Source organism: Lithobates pipiens, unplaced genomic scaffold (assembly GCF_037356315.1).
Source record: "Lithobates pipiens isolate NorthernLeopardFrog02 unplaced genomic scaffold, aLitPip1_a1.2 Scaffold_8, whole genome shotgun sequence".
NCBI classification, from domain to species: domain Eukaryota; kingdom Metazoa; phylum Chordata; class Amphibia; order Anura; family Ranidae; genus Lithobates; species Lithobates pipiens.
This window is the reverse complement of record NW_027507903.1, coordinates 249324465-249343515: the sequence shown is the minus strand read 5'-3', so window position 1 is coordinate 249343515 and position 19051 is coordinate 249324465. Positions and strand designations below refer to the sequence as shown.

The 19051-nt window shown below is 42.6% G+C and overlaps 1 protein-coding gene across 1 annotated transcript in view; it reads right to left on the bottom strand.

The window, feature by feature from the left end:
• Positions 1 to 4899: 4899 nt before the first annotated feature.
• Positions 4900 to 19051, bottom strand: part of LEMD3 (LEM domain containing 3) — an 89027-nt gene continuing 74875 nt past the window's right edge. The window contains exons 10-13 of the mRNA XM_077469890.1: positions 12968 to 13049; positions 12704 to 12809; positions 12542 to 12620; positions 4900 to 6240 (exon numbers count right to left, since the gene is read on the bottom strand). Of these exons, the coding sequence (XP_077326016.1) occupies positions 6080 to 6240; positions 12542 to 12620; positions 12704 to 12809; positions 12968 to 13049 (428 nt within the window). The 3' untranslated portion in view covers positions 4900 to 6079. The remainder of the gene's footprint in view (positions 6241 to 12541; positions 12621 to 12703; positions 12810 to 12967; positions 13050 to 19051) is intronic.

Below are 19051 nucleotides of genomic sequence, written 5' to 3'. Positions count from 1 at the left end.
TTCTTCACAAAAAATAAAATTTTTTTATATCTATGTTTGAAGCCTGAAATGTGGCAAAAGGTTGAAAAGTTCAAGGGGGCTGAAAACTTTCGCAAGGCACTGTATATGCAGCTATATAAAAGGAATTCAAGTGTAAGAACATGTTTTCTGGGTAGAGATGATATAGTTGTCCTCAAATGGGCTTAACCCAGTGGGCCTAACCCAGTGACACTACCCATGCATCTTTAGAAATAGCCAAAACCCACCATGAATATTACACACATCCATAAAATATTCCTCCCCAGTCAGCCCATCTTCAGCTCCAGAATTTCAGGTTCACCTCCAGCAATAGAGGGGGCATTTGGTTACACCATTCTCAGGAAGTCATTACAGCTCCAGTTTCCCTCTTCACTGCAAAGGAAACAACGTCCTCATGCCCATCAGCAAAAAAAAAAAAGTCTGGAACCAGATGGGTTCACTAGACATTGTACACAGTTCAGACACTTTTTCCTATCCTGGAACCTGCATATACACAGTATCTATACAAAAACAGTTACCATGACAAAATCATAGGAAGCCCACATATCTTATTCCTAAAGCTGGGAAAGATCCAACCTGGTGCATGAGTTATCACCCCTATACCTTTAAACCATCACATATCCAAAAATCTGTCAAATTTATTGCCAATAGACTACAAACATTCCCTCAGTACACCTGGAACAAGAGGGGTTTGTACCCCAAGACAATCAAAATGCCGTCACTGATACACTAGACTTCCTGCCGAAAAGCTTCCCTTGTGTTTGGCCATTCAATGCCAAAAGGGCACTGCATCATCTATATTGGGGGGTTTCTTGGGACTACATTTAAACTCAGAAACCTGGACCACCTCCTTGAAAAAGTAATGGCTTTCACGGCTCACCCTTGGTCTGGAATCTTGAAAATTGATTCCTTTTAGACCCTGTCCAAATCCACAATGGAACATACCCGTGGCATTCCCCCTCATCTTATACATGCTGGCATGGAGCAGCTGGCACAATCTGTGCCAACCCCAATATTTTAGGTATAAGAAACAGGGGACACCGATCAAAAGATGGCACTACAAGCCAAAGATATGTTCCTGTTCATATCTAACCATCGCATAGCAGTCCTTTCCTTCATGCAGGACTTTGACTTTAAAGCTACTGAATTCTAAATCCCACAAAGTCGAATTGAACTTGACCGCTTTCTACCCCACTGGAGACCGGAAACACTTAACCAGTGTATCCCCCTTCCATTGGACCTCCAAATCTCTATAGTATTTAGGGGTCCAGATCCATTCGGGACTACAGGACTTCTATCATCTTAATTTTCCTCCCCTCCTACAAGGCTCCCTCAACCAGACGCAAGGCCTGAGCTACAATGCATCACTAGTGTTTTGGCAGAGTTGCATTACTCAAAATCGACATTTGAGGCAGTCCCAATAGTGTTCCAGACTATTCTTCTCCAGGCTAAAATGAGCTCTTTCAGTATACACCTGGGCTGGAACCCTGCCCCATCTGCAATATATTATAGTTCTATATGTGGCAGGGCAAGGCTTTCGTACAGTTTGTTAAACTATCACAGATCCAGCCACTTGGTTCTTATACTGGATTGGATCTTCAATTACAAAGAGGCACGTTAAAGCGATATTAAAACCCCCCTTTTTTAACCACTTCAATACCAAGCCTATTCTTCTGGCACTTCTCTCCTGCATGTAAAAATCATGTTTTAGCTAGAAAATTACGCAGAACCCCCAAACATTATGTTTAAGCAGATACCCTGGGGAATAAAATGGCGATAATTAAAAATAACTCACACGGTATTTGTGCATTTTTAAAATGCCTTTTTTTTAAACAGTTTCATGAATTAAACAAAAAAAAATAGTCAAGTTAACCCAATTTTTTTGTATAATGTGAAAGATGTTACGCCAAGTAGATAGATACCCAACATGTCATGCTTCAAAATTGTGCTCACTCATGAATGGCACCAAACTTCGGTACTTAAAAATCTTCATAGGCGAGGCTTTGACATTTTTTTACCGGTTACCAGTTTAGCGTTACAGAGGAGGTATAGTGCTCGAATTGTTGCACACGCACTAACGCACGCGGCGATAACTCACATGTGTGGTTTGAACGGTGTTTACATTTTTATTCCTATTACAAGGAACGTAAACATCCCTTGTAATGAGAATCTATGTGACAGGTCCTCTTTATGTAGACATGCGGGGTCAATAAGACCCCACATCTCTCCACCAGGCTGGAAAGCACGAGATCGCTGAAAAAAAGTTTCACCGATCTCATGCCAGATAACTGCGATCGCAGCTTTGTTAACGTCACGCCTGGGCCTCCGACAGAGATGACTGGTGACCATCTGGTCACCGGAAATCTCTAGCGTAGTCATCCGGTGCCGGCCAATTCTTTCTCCGGGGCCCCAAAGGCATGAGAGAGCCCGGAGAAGCACCGGATGGCGGTGTGGACGGACGTCCCCTCCCGTTGCCTATAAGAATGATCAGGTGGCAGAACTGCCACCGTGATAGTTCTTATGGTGCACAGAATCGCCAGCTGGAAATTATATCTGAATGATGCCTCTAGCTGCAGGCATCATTCAGATATCACCTCACAAAGTAAAGGATGTAAATTTTACTATGGGCTGAAGTGATTTAAACAAACATGCTATACATGCCTGCTCCGTGCAATGGTTTTGCATAGAGCCGCCCAAGTCCTGCTCTTCTCAGGTCCCACACTGGTGTTCCTGGACCCTCCATTTGCTCGGTGCTTTCACAGCAAGCAGCTTGCCCAAGCAGACACACTCCCAAGCCGTGCCTCTGTGTCCATTCACACACAGACCCACAGCTTGGCCCCATCCCCTCAGTCTCCCGATTGGCTCAGTGGCTGTGATTGACAGAAGTGTAAGTTCCCAGAGATGCAAGGCTCTCGTGGACATTGCAGTTTTGAGAAGGGGCTCAGGTAAGTATGGGGGGGGGGGGGGGGGGCTGCTGCACACAGGTTTTTTACTTTCATGCATGAAGGTAGAAAGTCCTTGTGCCTTTACAATCACTTTAGGGATTATACTGGAGAAGTCTCTCTCACAGGCATCACTAGTTTGACTCTTCTGGGTTCTGCCACCAAGTAGACTCCATTCTTTAACTTTGTTTTGCATTTAAGGCATGGGACTCTGGCAAAACACGTTAAGCTTGCCACACATAGCGTTCCCTATTATATGGGTCAGTAAACCTATGTCTTCAGCCTCTCACACAGACGATCCGTTCAGGTCCGCCTGTCAGTTTTTTAGGCGGACCTGAACGGACACTCCATAGACCTCTATGGATTGTTGGATGCCAGCGGTGACATGTCTGCTGACATCCAACCCGCTCTGATACGAAAAAGTGTGACGGAGGTAAAACCTATTTTTCCATCCATCTACGGATCGGATGATGTCAGACTCTACATCCGATCCGCCATAGGGGAGAGTGGCGCTCTGACAGGTCCGTACCTGCACAGTGTGCAGAGACAGACCTGTCATCTTCCTGGCTCTTTACACAGACACGTCCGTGTGAAAGAGCCCTTCAGCTGGCTTGTCCTGTTCACAATTCTTTATGTGGACCTGAGAAGATGAGATTGATTTCCCAAAGGCAAAGACTGTTCACTTTGCAAGTGCACTTGCACTTAGTTTCCCCAGAGCATAGTGAATGTGGAGAAATTTCACATTGTAAGGAATACCCACTTTGTAAAGAATACTAGATCAGGTGAAAAAAAAAAAAAAAAACACAGCATTTTGCTTGCACGATTGCATGATAGAAAGCAGAACTTCACATTTACTAAGCTCTGGGGAAAATGAGTGAAATTAGTCAATTTGCCAAGAAAGGCAAGAAAGACATTGGAAATGGAGCTCTGTGCCCACAACTGCTGAGTGGTACACTGAACTACCCCTCCTTCAACACCTAGAACAATGGGTAGCCAAACACCAGGTACCCTACTTTTGTGACCACTTGGCATATAGTTTTCTCTGGTTCTCCACAATTCAAAACCAAAAAACACCAGTTGCATAGACTAGTCGAATGTTACTCTTATGTTTTTTTTCTCCTCCTTTGGTTCCATGTGTCAGAACAGTGCAACTATGCCAAGATCCTCTTGCAAAGTCATCTACTGATTAAATTTACAACACTTCAAGATGATCTTGGGACCAATGCAATAAATCAGCTGCCACATATGGCATAGTATCTCCAGAGACCCAGAAGAAATACTGGACATACCCAACTGGGTAGTGCATCGCGTTTTTTTCTTAGCCAATATCTACGTTGCGCAGTTTGGCCATACGATGTGTTAAACTATCTCTGTATGTGCTACTGTGCCTTTGATATGAATAAACCTGTAATCTTTCATTTCTAAAGAGAACAGAGATTTCAGTTTAATGATTTTTAAAGAATTTTGGATATGTAAAGAGCTAACCTAGTGTGTAAACTGTTGCACTCCTGTTTGGAATGGTAGCAAGCGACATTCTCTTTCAAAAAAGGTCAAAATTGCAACAGTGGCTGCTGTGAACGTTTCCACTAAAACACATGGTGTGTAAACCACATGGCCACTGTGCGTGTAAAGGGGCAAATGCTCAGTTAACCTGCCCCCTGTGACACTTTCAGTCTGCTGGTGGTTAGATTGCTGTCCTAGAGATGGAAAATCTCTGCACAGGCCAAGCGTGTAATAGTTTACATTATGGTTACAGCAGTAGGATTTGAGAGTGTAACTGTCACACACAGTGTAACTAGCCCTCTTCAAAATCCAAGCTATTGCTTTTGAACTGCTCCAAGCTATTTTTTTCTCTCGTATATATAAATGCAAGATCTCCTAAATAAAAGACATACGATAATGCTGTTACTCTTTATACAAAACAAGCTGACACTTCAACTTTAAGGCAACTGCTATGAAAGCAGTAATAATTATTTAATTGTAATATAGTATGAAAGTGGCTTGAGACTAAGCATTACTATGCAAGCTCTTGCAGCAGAACTATTACAAAACTAGAATGACAGACCTTTGTCACGATAAACAAAAACGTTATATATACACAAAACATAACTCATGTACAATATGCAGAAGTACACTTACTGCTCCTTGAAGTAAAAAAAGAAAATAAATAAAAAATTGTAAAGGAACACAAGCAACTTCCATTTCTGCATGTATACAAGCTTAGGTGTTATGTAGCCCATTGTGGCAGCACACATGAGGGCAGTGACTTTTCTAACCTACTACTGGAGGACCAGCCATACTGTGTCACAGGCATATTTAATAAATACATCAGTTCACCAATTACACTGTCCAGCATCTGCCAATTGCTTATTTATTGCTCACAATAATTTGAATCTTTACAATTGGTATCAGACGTCACAAGAAACCAAGTCAGACATTTTATATAAAACCTATAAAAGATATTTAAACTTTTATCTAATACTTTTAAAGGTAATTGGCCATTTGACCTTAATGAGATGGTGCAGCCAATTTATTATATAAAATAACATTATGAATAAAATAGGAAGCTTATTTACTGCTTTGAAGCAGACATTTGCACAAGACTTGCCGCCACCATCATTACTTACATTTAAATACAAAAAAGACCAGTATATTGTCCATTTCCTGCCTCATGAAAAAGCCAGATAGCCCCTGCACTTCAGCTGTAACAAAATCACTATCTACAGCAGCAGAAGTCAGCCTCAAATGTACAATTATATTAGGGTATATTTATATATGACAAAAATAGTGTGCAGGATCCCATAGGAATTCAATAAATTATCCGCTTTTCATTTTAAAGAAAACAGTCATCTAGTTCACAATGTATGAACATTTGAAAAGGTTTTTTTTTTAAAAAAATCTATAAAGACATTGTACACCACTGTTAACACTTTTTGTCCACCTGTATTGTCCTTTGGATGCATACTCTTTCAAACAAACTTGAACTTTTGCTGGAAGTGTGATATACTGATGAAGATTGAAGGGGGAATGAAGAGAGGAAAAAAAAAAAAAAGGAAGACCGATGCAAGTCAGGACCCCCACCCCTGCTGCACATAACAGTCAATGACGTTAAATGTTCTTCATAATGACTGAGAATTTATTGTGCCAGTCCGAAGATTTAACTGTGACATAGAGTTCATGTGTTTGTTTAATGGCTTCAGAGGAGTGTTGCACGTAATAGACTGTGGAAATCGATGGTGATATCGGTCTAATCGCAGGTATTTTACAGTGACCAACTTTCCTGTGGAAGAATAAAAATAAAAAAGATTAGAAAAAGGAATTTTGGAATTCGTAGATTGCAAAAATGGAACCTCATTGGCAAGTCCAGCTTATTCAAGTTGCCCACTCCAAGCCCCGACCCCACCCCCCAACTGGGTCAAAAACACACCCTTAAGAAAATAACTACTACTACATATATCAATATAGCAGGGGAAGGACTATATAACCTACTTGCTTTGCCACAAAGCCTAGGCAAGGATGACCAGAATCTCACAAGAACGCAATCCTGCACTGTCAAAAAGTGTCTTCTCGCAAGATTTGAGCTACTTGCCAGCTCGTAAGTTACAGATGTCTATGGGCATTCCATGAGCCAATATACATCTGAGTTGTGTGCTAGAAAAGGGGTGGGGGTCATGTTTGCATAAAGTCAAACTAAGCGCTAACGAGCAGGACCCTCTGATTCCCCATCTTGAATTGTATTGTAATGTCTACCCTAATGTTGTAAAGCGCTGGGGAAAGTGTCGGCGCTATATAAATCCTGTATAATAATAACTAGACAGGTAAGCTTTATAACCGAAGCAAGCAGTTTTCTCTTCTCCCTGCCCGTTAGCATGGTTACTGTAAATGTACAGTCTCAGCGTTATTTTTGTTCTGGGCTGAAGTAAAAGTGCACTTATTTCTGCACTACTGTAACCCATATTTAGCTGACAGAGGGCTAAAATTGGATGTTGGCTGACATCAGCCAGTCCAGACTCTGGAGGGATCCAAACTTTAATGTCGGGTTCCAACCAGATGCCTGACTGGCAGCTGGCTCAGTCTCTCAGCACAACGCTGGGAGACAGTCAGCCGCTCCCACCTGCTGCACAACACAGTGCACCAGTGAGTGCTGGAGGGGCAGAGTAAAGATTCCACCAGTTTCAGGCACTTTAACTCCAGCTCACATCAAAGCTGCATGCTATTAATATCAAATCAAAAAAAAAAAAAAAAGGCGCTGTTGGCTTTTTCTCTTATTTGCCATTTATTTTCATGTTTGTGGTATCTGAATGCAGTTTCTAGTGCACACATTTTTTTTTCCCCAAGGCATCTAGAGTCACAAAGCCTCAAAACTACAACCCAAACTAAAATTTTCAAAAGGAGAGGTCAGCAATTGTGGAGCCGTGGTCTCATAACATTCACTTTGCCCGCTAATAGGATGTGGGGTAACATGTTCCCTCATGCAATGTTTAGTGTGAATGTACCCAAAAGTGTGTGAATCCCAATTATTTTTTTTTAACCACTTGCTGACCAGCTCACGTACAATTACTGCGGCAGGTCGGCTCTCCTGCACAAACTGATGTACCCAATTCCTAAACCCAAAAAAAAAAATATATATATATATATATATATATATAAAACACATACCCCAAGTGTGTGATCCGTGTGTGAATATTATATATACACATACAATCTCACAAGAGTACACCCCTCACATTTTTGTAAATCTACCCTTTCATACGACACTGAAGAAATTACACTGTTACACACTCATTGCTTTAAACATTATGGTAAAGTGTCATTTCTTCAGTGTTGTCACAAATGTGAAAAAGGTATAATTTTTTTTTACATTAAAAAAATTACATATACACACACACACACACACACACACATATACACACCATTCGTTTAACTTTGGTGAGCTAGTAATTGAGCAAAAGTCTCTTTAACATGATAGAAATACCTGGTAGTCACCAGAATTAGTATCACCATTGGAAGACTTCGCAATTCTTCTTTTCATCTTTTTTTTTAAATAACCAAAAGTAAGGCGTTTTCACTTTTCGTGATAACTGTCACCAGGCTCCCCCCCCCCCCAAAAAAAAGGGGAGGGTGAATCTTACTAATAATGAAGACCGAGAGAGCAATACAAACATGAAATTTTTTTGTATCAATGAATACAAGGCTTCCTCTGAATGGCTGAAAGAGGCAGGCAAATTAAGTCACAAACTCTACCTCAGCCAGAGGAAGCCTTATATGCATCGATAAAAATACAGTGACTCCTGAATGGCTGAGAAGCACTCAGGGCAGATTAGATTTTGTCTCAGAAGCAGATTGAAAGCCTCCTGTACTGCTGTGGAACGCCTCACTGCATATTGCATGTAGTTGGTGTCCCCATGACACAAATCGCAGTGGTGGAAGAGCAACTAACATTAAGGTTTCGACAGCAATAGCAGACAGCAAATTACTACCAGTATGGGTTTGCTTAGAATATATGGCATGAAAGAAAACAAAAAGAAAAAATCTGTGTTCAAGGTGGCCAAAACTGAACACAGCAACACTTCATCCAATAGCTCCTTGGCATATCACACGACTGTCAAAACAGGGTCACATCACTCAGCATCAACACCCAAACACACCTTTCTTTGAAAAGCTCTGCATCAATGTGACACTCTGCAATAAGGTATTAAAGTAGAACTAAACCCTATCTTTTACAGCCAAGGAAGCTGCCATCTTGGCCTCTAAACTTCAACTTGCATGGTGATGATTATAGTATCTTCCCAGCTAAACAGGAGAGATCACCATCACTAGCTGCAGAGCCTGGGGAATGACATCATCCATAGGCTTACTATGGGGCATCCATTGTTGGCGGTCCCCCTCTATACTAAGCCAGCGCTGGGACCCAATCATATGACCAGACTAAAGCACCCTCAGAATACATATACGGATTTTTCCTGCCACACGGTAGACAGAATAGACTTAAGAGGGTGGGAGTAGATATAAGTATAGTGTTTGACGAACTTCCACTTTAAGCACTTGACCTCCTGACCAAAGCATTTTTTGCTATTCAGCACTACACTATAACTGGCAAGTGCTTGGTCGTGCAACACACTGTACGCACATTATATATATAAAAAATAAAATACATTTCCACACAAAGCTCTTATATATAACCACTTATTAAAAACAGAAAAAAAAATAAAATACAATTTCACTGTTCTAACAATAAAACATTCCAAAACAAATCTAAATTTCTTCAAGAGTTCAGGGCAAAATGCAGTCTGTTACTCTTTGGTAAAAAAAAAAAAAATCCCAGTAAGTGTATATTTGGTTTGTGTGAAAGTTAGAGCCTACAAATGGATGATTAAGAAAATGTATTTATATATGTATGTGTGTGTATTTATATATGTATATATATGTGTATATGTGTGTATATATATATGTGTGTATATATATATGTGTGTATATATATATGTGTGTGTATATGTGTGTGTGTGTGTATGTGTGTGTGTATATGTGTGTGTGTGTGTGTGTGTGTGTGTGTGTGTGTGTGTGTGTGTGTGTGGTGTGTGTGTGTGTGTGTGGTGTGTGTGTGGTGTGTGTGTGGTGTGTGTGGTGTGTGTGGTGTGTGTGGTGTGTGTGGTGTGTGTGGTGTGTGTGTGGTGTGTGTGGTGTGTGTGTGGTGTGTGTGGTGTGTGTGTGGTGTGTGTGGTGTGTGTGGTGTGTGTGGTGTGTGTGGTGTGTGTGTGTGTGTGTGTGTGTGTGTGTGTGTGTGTGTGTGTACATAAACACACACACAAAATCCTGCTGTAGCCAATGACAGCGTGGATTAGCAGGGGGCATGTTTAGTTCTGCTTTAAGCCTTCAGATCACAGCTTTACTGCAATGTAACCCTATTAACCGCTTCCCGCCCGCCCTATAGCCGAATGACGGCCTTAGGGCGGGCGGCTTCCCTCGCCTGGCCGTCCCTGGACGGCCTGGTGTTTACTTCTGCAATGCGCGCCGCTGCGGGCGCGCATCGCGGAAGTTCTGTGTTTGCCGTGTCCCCCGGGGACAGGCAAACACAGATCGCTGTAAACGGCCAATCACAGCGGCCGTTTACAGCGTGATCGGCGTGTCCAATGGGAGATGATCTCATATGTAAACATATGAGATCATCTCTCAGCGCCGCTCTCCCTCCTCACACAGACAGCGTGTGAGAGGGGAGAGAAGAACGGCTGCAGCAGCCGTCAGTGTAAAAAAGAAAAAAAAAAAAGTTTAAAAAAAAAGTGCCATCCTCCCCCAGAGCCCCCCCCCCCAGTGCCATCCTGACCCAGTGCCATCCGCCCCAGTACCATCCGCCCCAGTGCAATCCGCCCCAGTGCAATCCGCCCCAGTGCAATCCGCCCCAGTGCAATCCGCCCCAGTGCAATCCGCCCCAGTGCAATCCGCCCCAGTGCAATCCGCCCCAGTGCAATCCGCCCCAGTGCAATCCGCCCCAGTGCAATCCGCCCCAGTGCAATCCGCCCCAGTGCAATCCGCCCCAGTGCAATCCGCCCCAGTGCAATCCGCCCCAGTGCAATCCGCCCCAGTGCAATCCGCCCCAGTGCAATCCACCCCAGTGCAATCCACCCCAGTGCAATCCACCCCAGTGCAATCCACCCCAGTGCAATCCACCCCAGTGCAATCCACCCCAGTGCAATCCACCCCAGTGCAATCCACCCCAGTGCAATCCACCCCAGTGCAATCCACCCCAGTGCAATCCACCCCAGTGCAATCCACCCCAGTGCAATCCACCCCAGTGCAATCCACCCCAGTGCAATCCACCCCAGTGCAATCCACCCCAGTGCAATCCACCCCAGTGCAATCCACCCCAGTGCAATCCACCCCAGTGCAATCCACCCCAGTGCAATCCACCCCACCCCAGTGCCACCTGTTGTCAGTGCCATCTGTCCCCAGTGCCACCTGTTGTCAGTGCCATCTGTCCCCAGTGCCACCTGTTGTCAGTGCCATCTGTCCCCAGTGCCACCTGTTGTCAGTGCCATCTGTCCCCAGTGCCACCTGTTGTCAGTGCCATCTGTCCCCAGTGCCATCTGTCCCCAGTGCCACCTGTTGTCAGTGCCACCTGTTGTCAGTGCCATCTGTCCCCAGTGCCACCTGTTGTCAGTGCCATTTGTCCCCAGTGCCATCTGTCATCAGTGCCACGTATAAGTGGCATCTGTCATCAGTGCCACGTGTTATTAGTGCCACATAGTGCCATCTGTCATCAGTGCCACGTATTAGTGCCATCTGTCATCAGTGCCACGTATCAGTGCCATTTGTCATCAGTGCCACCTGTCAGTGTCACGTGCCATCTGTTGTCAGTGTCACGTGTCATCAATGCCACTTATCAGTGCCATCTGTCAGTGTCACGCGTCATTGGTGCCACGTATTAGTGCCACGTGTCATCAGTGCCACGTATTAGTGCCACGTGTCATCAGTGCCACGTATTAGTGCCACGTGTCATCAGTGCCACGTATTAGTGTCATCTGTCATCAGTGCCACGTGTCATCAGTGCCACGTATAAGTGTCATCATTGCCACGTATCAGTGCCATCTGTCATCAGTGTCACGTGTCATTGTCCTGGTATTTCAAAAGTGTAATAAGTAGTCAACAAGTTAGATGTGTAATTTATGCTTCTAGAACACGTGATGGCGCTCCCTGCATGTTGGGCCTCTCTATGTGGCCAGGCTGTGAAAAAGTCACACACATGTGGTATTGTAATACTCAGGAGGAGTAGCAGAATTTTTTGGGGGGCGTCATTTGTGGTATACACATGCCACGTGAGAGAAATAACCTATTACAATGACAATTTTGTGGAGAAAAATAAAGAAAATGAAAAATCTTCATTTTGCAAAGAATTGTGGGAAAAAAATGACAACATCAAAAAGATCACCATGCCTCTTACTAAATACCTTGGAATGTCTACTTTCCAAAAAGGGGTCATTTGGGGGGTATTTGTACTTTCCTGACTTGTTCGGGTCACAAGAAGCGAGATAGGCCACCAGTACATCAGATGTGATCAATTTTGTGCGATTCGCACCACAGCTTGTAGACTCTATAACTTTCACAAAGACCAAATAATATCCACTAATTTGGGTTATTTTTACCAAAGATATGTAGCAGTATAAATTGTGGCCAAAATGTATGAAGAAAAATTAATAATTTGCATAATTCTGTCATAGAAACAAAGAAATATGCGTTTTTTTTCAAAATTTTCGGTCTTTTTTCATTTATAGCGCAAAAAATAAAAACCCCAGAGGTGATCAAATACCACCAAAAGAAAGCTCTATTTGTGGGAAAAAAAGGACTCAAAATTCATTTGGGTACAGTGTTGCATGACTGAGTAATTGTCATTCAAAGTGTGAGCACCGAAAGCTGAAAATTGGTCTGGTCAGGAAGGGTGTTTAAGTGCCCAGTAAGCAAGTGGTTAATTTAGGTTAGCAGGCCCCCACAAGTTCTACAAGTTGGGTAACATTGGTTTCTAGTCAGGGGCTGCAGCGGAGCTCCAACAGATCCACACAGGTAGCTTTTAAAATAAAAGAGCTGCTTACCATCAAACCAGGATCCATGTAGTGCCTTGAAAGCTTTCCCTGCATAGTCTGGGGATAAGCATTTAACATAAACACATCCCTGGAAAATAAAAATAAAAATCAATACTTGCCGAGAAGAATACAAGAGCGGTATGTTAAAAAAAGGTAAAGACAGGCAGTTACCTCTCTGGAGTTTTTATCTACCGCAATGTGAACTATCCCTTCATTATCGCTACATTTTTCCAAAATTGCTTCTTGAATTGCCAAATGCCAATGATCACCAATTTCTCTGTAACAAAATTACCATCAACATATTAATGCATTCAACTTGAGCACTACAGAGAATTTTAACTGTGAAAACATTTGTATACAGCATGTTTAGCACATTTTTCTAGCAAAGCACTAGGTTTTCTTTTAAAGTTCTATTTTAGAATTGAATATACTTACATGATTGGATCAAACATATTACGTATTTTTAAACAGGGGGTCAAGCTATTTGGAGGAGAATTTCTTTTATCTAGATGGAAAGCTGAAAAACACAAGACATGATACACATCAATGTAAAATAAGGGATTCTGTCAATAGATTCTTTATTCTGATCAATGCTTTTAAAAAAAAAAAAAAATTGTATTTGTTTCAACCAGTTTAATATGAAATGCTGCATATTTCATATTCACCAAGTCAGCAGGAGGAGTGCTACAGAAATTAGTTTTTTTTTCTTAAAACTGCTGTCATACAAATATATTTAAATGCCAGTGATCTTGGCAGTCACAACCAGTAAATGAAAAAAAATTGTTTTCTATATCCTGCAGTGCACGGTCAAGGGATAAGAGGGCCAAAATAATGCAGCAGCCACACTGAAACACATCAATCCCCCACTAATCCGAGTAAAAAATAAAGCCCAGATCGTTTTGTCAGATTGCTGTTGCAGACATCACGTCACTCCTTTACCACTACTTACACTTGTAGTTTATTACGCCAGCGCAAAAAAAAAAAAAAAAAAAAAAACACACCTTACTATAGAGAAGTAAAAAATGGTGTAGAAAAAAAAAAAATGCTTTCTACAGGCATCCTTCCTTCAAATCTAGCTAAAACCACCTATTTATTGCAAGCAGCAATCTGTAGTAGATACTTTACTATAATGCATCATGTGTAATGTTGCCAGCATGGATGAATAGATGTTAACACATTAGCAACCTGGTATCTACTTGCATACATTGCCAGGTTGGAGTGTGTACACAGTAAGCAGGCTCTGGATAACAGATCCTTAGTTCCCCAGCCACAGATAGAGGAATGTTTAGTGGATCTTGTAATCTGACCTCAAAATGTTGAAGGTGCTTTCTTTGGAGTGCAGGATGCTCTTAAATACTGGTCTGGGACCCATCCAGTAGTCTGACAGGGGTGCGACGTTGGGAGAGAGGGGGATGCAAAAAGTTTACCACTTTCCGCCAGTACAACGTCATATATGACATGGACTTTGAATGGGCATATCTGAATGATGCCTGCAGCTGCAGCCAGATATCTTTCTGCGAGCGATTTCCTGCACTGTAAAGATGGTCCCTAGTTATCTCTATGACCTTCTGAGGTCCGGCGTGACATTATGATGTCACGTCTGACCTCTGCAGATATAAACACGGGCATTTCTTCAGCTGGAAAGCAGAAATGTTTTTTTCTTTTTATGAGGCTTTTCCAGCAAGATCTCACTAATGAGGTGCCCAGAGTGAGGCTTGGAGGGGTAGTGACAGTATAAATGGAGGTGACGCAGCGTGCCGCTTGTGCCCCCGGATGACGCAATTTTGTTGCGAAATGCGTAGGGCTGAGCGATACGCTAACGTCACCTCGTGTTTGTCACAGCTCCAGGAGAACGGGTCTGTCCGTATGCGTCCGGCCAGCGCAATGGACTTAAGGCTGATGATTTCTAGATACACTGTAAGTGCAATTTTATTTTTTGGTTTTTAGTAATAAAAAGGTTTTACACTATTTGGAGTTCTATTTTTCTTCCATGGTTTTGGTATACCTATCCCGAGTCCCTCTGAATTCATGAGAAAGATTTTTTGGGAGAGTTTTCTACAATCCTTGTATTGGAGTGGTGGCGCAAGGAGAGTATCGAGGACCCCTCTGGATTGGAGATGATTATATATTCATATGCCTTTTGTGACCCTCTGTAGGGGGGGGGGGGGTCATGATTTTCTGGTAAGCGGCAAATTTTATTATTTGGTGGCATATCAAGCACTACTTAATCGCATACGGTTTATCTGTGGAGGACTTTATTCACATTCTCTATTACACAAAGAGCTTTTTAGATTTATACATATAGACTTGTTGATCCATACACTGGGTGTATCTAGAGCTTGTATTATATATAGGGGCATGTGGCTTGGTCCTATACTGCAAAGAATAGGCGGTTCGCATGGTCTGAGTTCAATATTTATGTGCATTTATCACTCATGGTTTGATTTTACATTAATTTATGTTCAGAGGCTGAGTAACAGCCCATAATTCATTGTCACTTTATTCATTTATACACATTTTGATGTTTGATATTTAGCGCAGCTTATATATTTTTATATTTCGTTTTTTTCTGTAGTTAGAGGACTTGTCATGCCCTATTCCTATGACAAGGGATGTTAACATTCCTTGCAATAGGAATAAAAGCGATAAAATAAAAAAGCGATCCAGTCCATGCATGCAGAAGCGAACACATTCATATGTCACACCCGCATATGTAAACGGCGTTCAAACCACACTTGAGCTATTGCCGGGAACCTTAGAGTGACAGCAATAATTCTATCCCAAGACCTCCTCTATTTTTAAAGCATCGCCTATAGAGATTTCTTAAAATCTAAGTACTTAAAAGAAAACCCACACATGGGCTAGCTTTGCTTAAATTCAATGTTTTTAGTTTTGAAAAAAAACAAAAGCATGAGTTTGAAAAATGCCTACGCAAATACCGTGCAACACAAGTTGCAATGACCACCATTTTATTCCCCAGGGTCTATGCTAACACAAAAACTCATGTTTGGGGGTTCCGAGTAATTTTCTAGCATAAAACTATAAAAAAGAAAAAAAAAAAAGGGGGGGGGGGGGGAATAAATAAAAAAACAACATTTACTCACCTCTAAATGCCTGTTGCTAGGTGGTCCCTCGTAGTCTCCCTTCTTCAATGCCCGGGCTGGTGACATCACTTCCCCTCGCACCGCACAGTCACCTGGGACCTGTCACAAGTCCCAGATGACTGTGGCGTATCATAGCGCCCTGCGTAGTTCGCGCATGCGCAGTGGGTGCCCCGGCTGTGAAGCAACAGCCGGGTGCCCACAGTAAGAATGCCGATGCTGCGAGACGAGAACAAGGGGGGGCTTCGCTCCCCTGCATTGCTGGACCCGGGGACAGGTAAGTGTCCAATTATTAAAAGTCAGCAGCTGCAGTATTTGTAGCTGCTGACTTTTAAAGTTTTTTTTTTTTTTCTTTTTTTTCAGAGGGCACCCCACTTTAAACAAAGGACTGCTCTGATGTTGACATCACACTGAGCCTTACTTTCGATTAGTTTTGACTGAAACAAATCAAGGATTTCAGCAGGCATACGTGGCTTTCCTGTTGGGACCTCTCCACACCACTCTTTGGCTCACCCTAGCTCAGGGAAGACAAATAGAGCTCATCTTGTGGAAGCCAAAAACAATCCACATGCATTCTTATATAGTAGTATATTTATAGATGCCTGTTTGCAAGATGCCTGCTTGAAAATTTAGGTGCCTTTAACTTGAACAAAAGGATGCCTATAGCAAGCAATAGTTACATAGTAGGTGAAGCTGAAAAAGACAAGTCCAACCTATGTGTGTGATTATATGTCAGTATTACATTGTATATCCCTGTATGTTGTGGTCGTTCAGGTGCTTATCTAATAGTTTCTTGAAACCATCAATGGCCCCCGCTGAGACCACCGCCTGTAGAAGGGAATTCCACATCCTTGCCGTTCTTACAGTAAAGAACCCTCTACGTAGTTTAAGGTTAAACCTCTTCTAATTTTAACCACTCCCAACCGGCGTATGCCGATGTACGTTGGCAGAATGACACGGAAAGGCAAATGGGCGTACAGGTACGTCCCTTTAAATTTGCGGGCGTGCCATCGTGTGGGCGCCATAGGCGCGCTGGTAGGGACCTCCGCGAGTCAGATCGCGGGTCCCGTGGACACACTCACTGCAGGCATGCCTGCGATTGTCTCATGGAGAGGAAGAACGGGGAGATGCTAAAGTAAACAAGCATCTCCCCGTTCTGCCTAGCAACAGTGTCACGCATCTCTGCTCCCTGTGATTGGTGCAGAGATCAGTGATGTGTAAAACAGCCACGCACCCCAGTTAGCAACATGCCCCTAGGACACACTTAACCCCACCTAGTGGTTAACCCCTTCACTGCCAGTGTAATTTACACAGGAATCAGTGCATTTGTATAGCACCGATTGCTGTATAAATACCACTGGTCCCAAGAATGTCAGATGTGTCTGCCATAATGTCGTAGTCACAATAAAAAAAAAAAAAAAAAACACGCTGAAACGTCGCACTAGTTTTTACTAGTAAAAAAAAGAAATGAAAGTTTTGTTTGGGAGCCACGTCACACGACCGTGCAATTGTCAGTTAAAGTGACAGTGCAAAATCTCAAAAAGTGGTCTGGTCACTGGCCAGCAAAGTCTTGTTAAACTCCTTTTGCGAAAAAGTTTTATCCCCATTGTGGGGTCACCAGTATGGTATTTGTATATTGAAAATCATATCCTCTCAAGTGTCTCTTCTCCAGAGAGAATAAGTTCAGTGCTCTCAACCTTTCCTCATAATATCCTCCAGACCCTTTATTAGCTTTGTTGCCCTTCTTTATACTCGCTCCATTTCCAGTACATCCTTCCTGAGGACTGGTGCCCAGAACTGGACAGCATACTTCAGGTTCGACCAGAGTCTTGTAGAGCGGGAGAATTATCGTTTTATCTCTGGAGTTGATCCCCTTTTTAATGCATGCCAATATTCTGTTGGCTTTGTTAGCAGCAGCTTGACATTGCATGCCATTACTGTGCCCATTATCTACTAGGACCCCCAGGTGCTTTTCCATCCTAGATTCCCCTAGAGGTTCTCCCCCCAGTGTATAGATTGCATTCATATTTTTGCCACCCAAATGCATTATTTTACATTTTTCTACATTGAACCTCATTTGCTATGTAGTTGCCCACCCCATTAATTTGTTCAGATCTTTTTGCAAGGTTTCCACATCATGCAGAGAAGATATTGCCCTGCTTAGTTTAGTATCGTCCGCAAATACAGAGATTGAACCGTTTACCCCATCCTCCAGATCATTTATGAACAAATTAAATAGGATTGGTCCCAGCACAGAACCCTGGAGGACCCCACTACCCACCCCTGACCATTCAGAGTACTCCCCATTTATCATCACACTCTGAACGCTCCCTTGTAGCCAGTTTTCAATCCATGTACTCTCCCTATGGTCCATGCCAAAGGACCTTATTTTGTACAGTAAACTCTTATGGGGAACTGTGTCAAATGCTTTTGCAAACTCCAGATACACCACAACTACGGGCCTTCCTTTATCTAGCTGGCAACTCACCTCCTCATAGAAGGTTAGTAGATTGGCATCAGCCGTAATCAGCATGGATTCATGAAGAATTGTTCTTGCCAAACCATTATCCTTACTAAAATCTTGTATATAGTCCCTTATTATCCCGTCCAAGAGTTTACATACTATTGATGTTAGGCTAATTGGTCCAATTCCCAGGGATGTATTTTGGGCCCTTTTTAAATATTGGTGCTACATTGGCTTTTCTCCAATCAGCTGGCACCATTCCAGTCAGTAGACGGTCAGTAAAAATTAGGGACAATGGTCTGGCAATTACTTGACCAAGTTCCCCAAGTACCCTCTGATGCAAGCCATCTGGTCCAGGTGATTTATTAATGTCAAGTTTGCAAAGTCGAATTTTAATTCGGTGTTCTGTTAACTAAGGAGGTGCTTCCTGTGATGAGTCATGAGGATAAAACAATGCAGTTTTGGTTACTGAAGCCCCCCCCCCCCACAATTCCCTCGTGAAGACTGAGGAGAATTCAATACCTTCACCATCTCCCTATCCTTTGTAACCAGAGGTCCATCCTCATTCTTTATGGTGCCAATATGGCCTGTCCTTTTTTTACCGTTTATATACTTAAAGAATTTCTTGGGATTTTTTTTTTTGCTTTCCTCCGCTATGTGCCTTTCATGTTCTATCTTAGCCATCCTTATTGCACCCTTACATTTCTTGTTGCATTCTTTATAAAGTTTTATCTCCTTTGGCGTTAAGCCATCCAGGACTTTTGTTCCCTCTTTTAAATGTATTACCCAATGGGATGCATTGGCTAATGCCCTTATTTAATATGCTCTTAAAGAAAACCCATCTCTCCTCTGCATTCTTTGTTCCTAAGATTTTATCCCAATTTATGCCTTCTAGTAAGGTTCATAGTTTAGGGAAGTTGGCTCTTTTGAAATTCAGTGTCTTTGTATTCACCT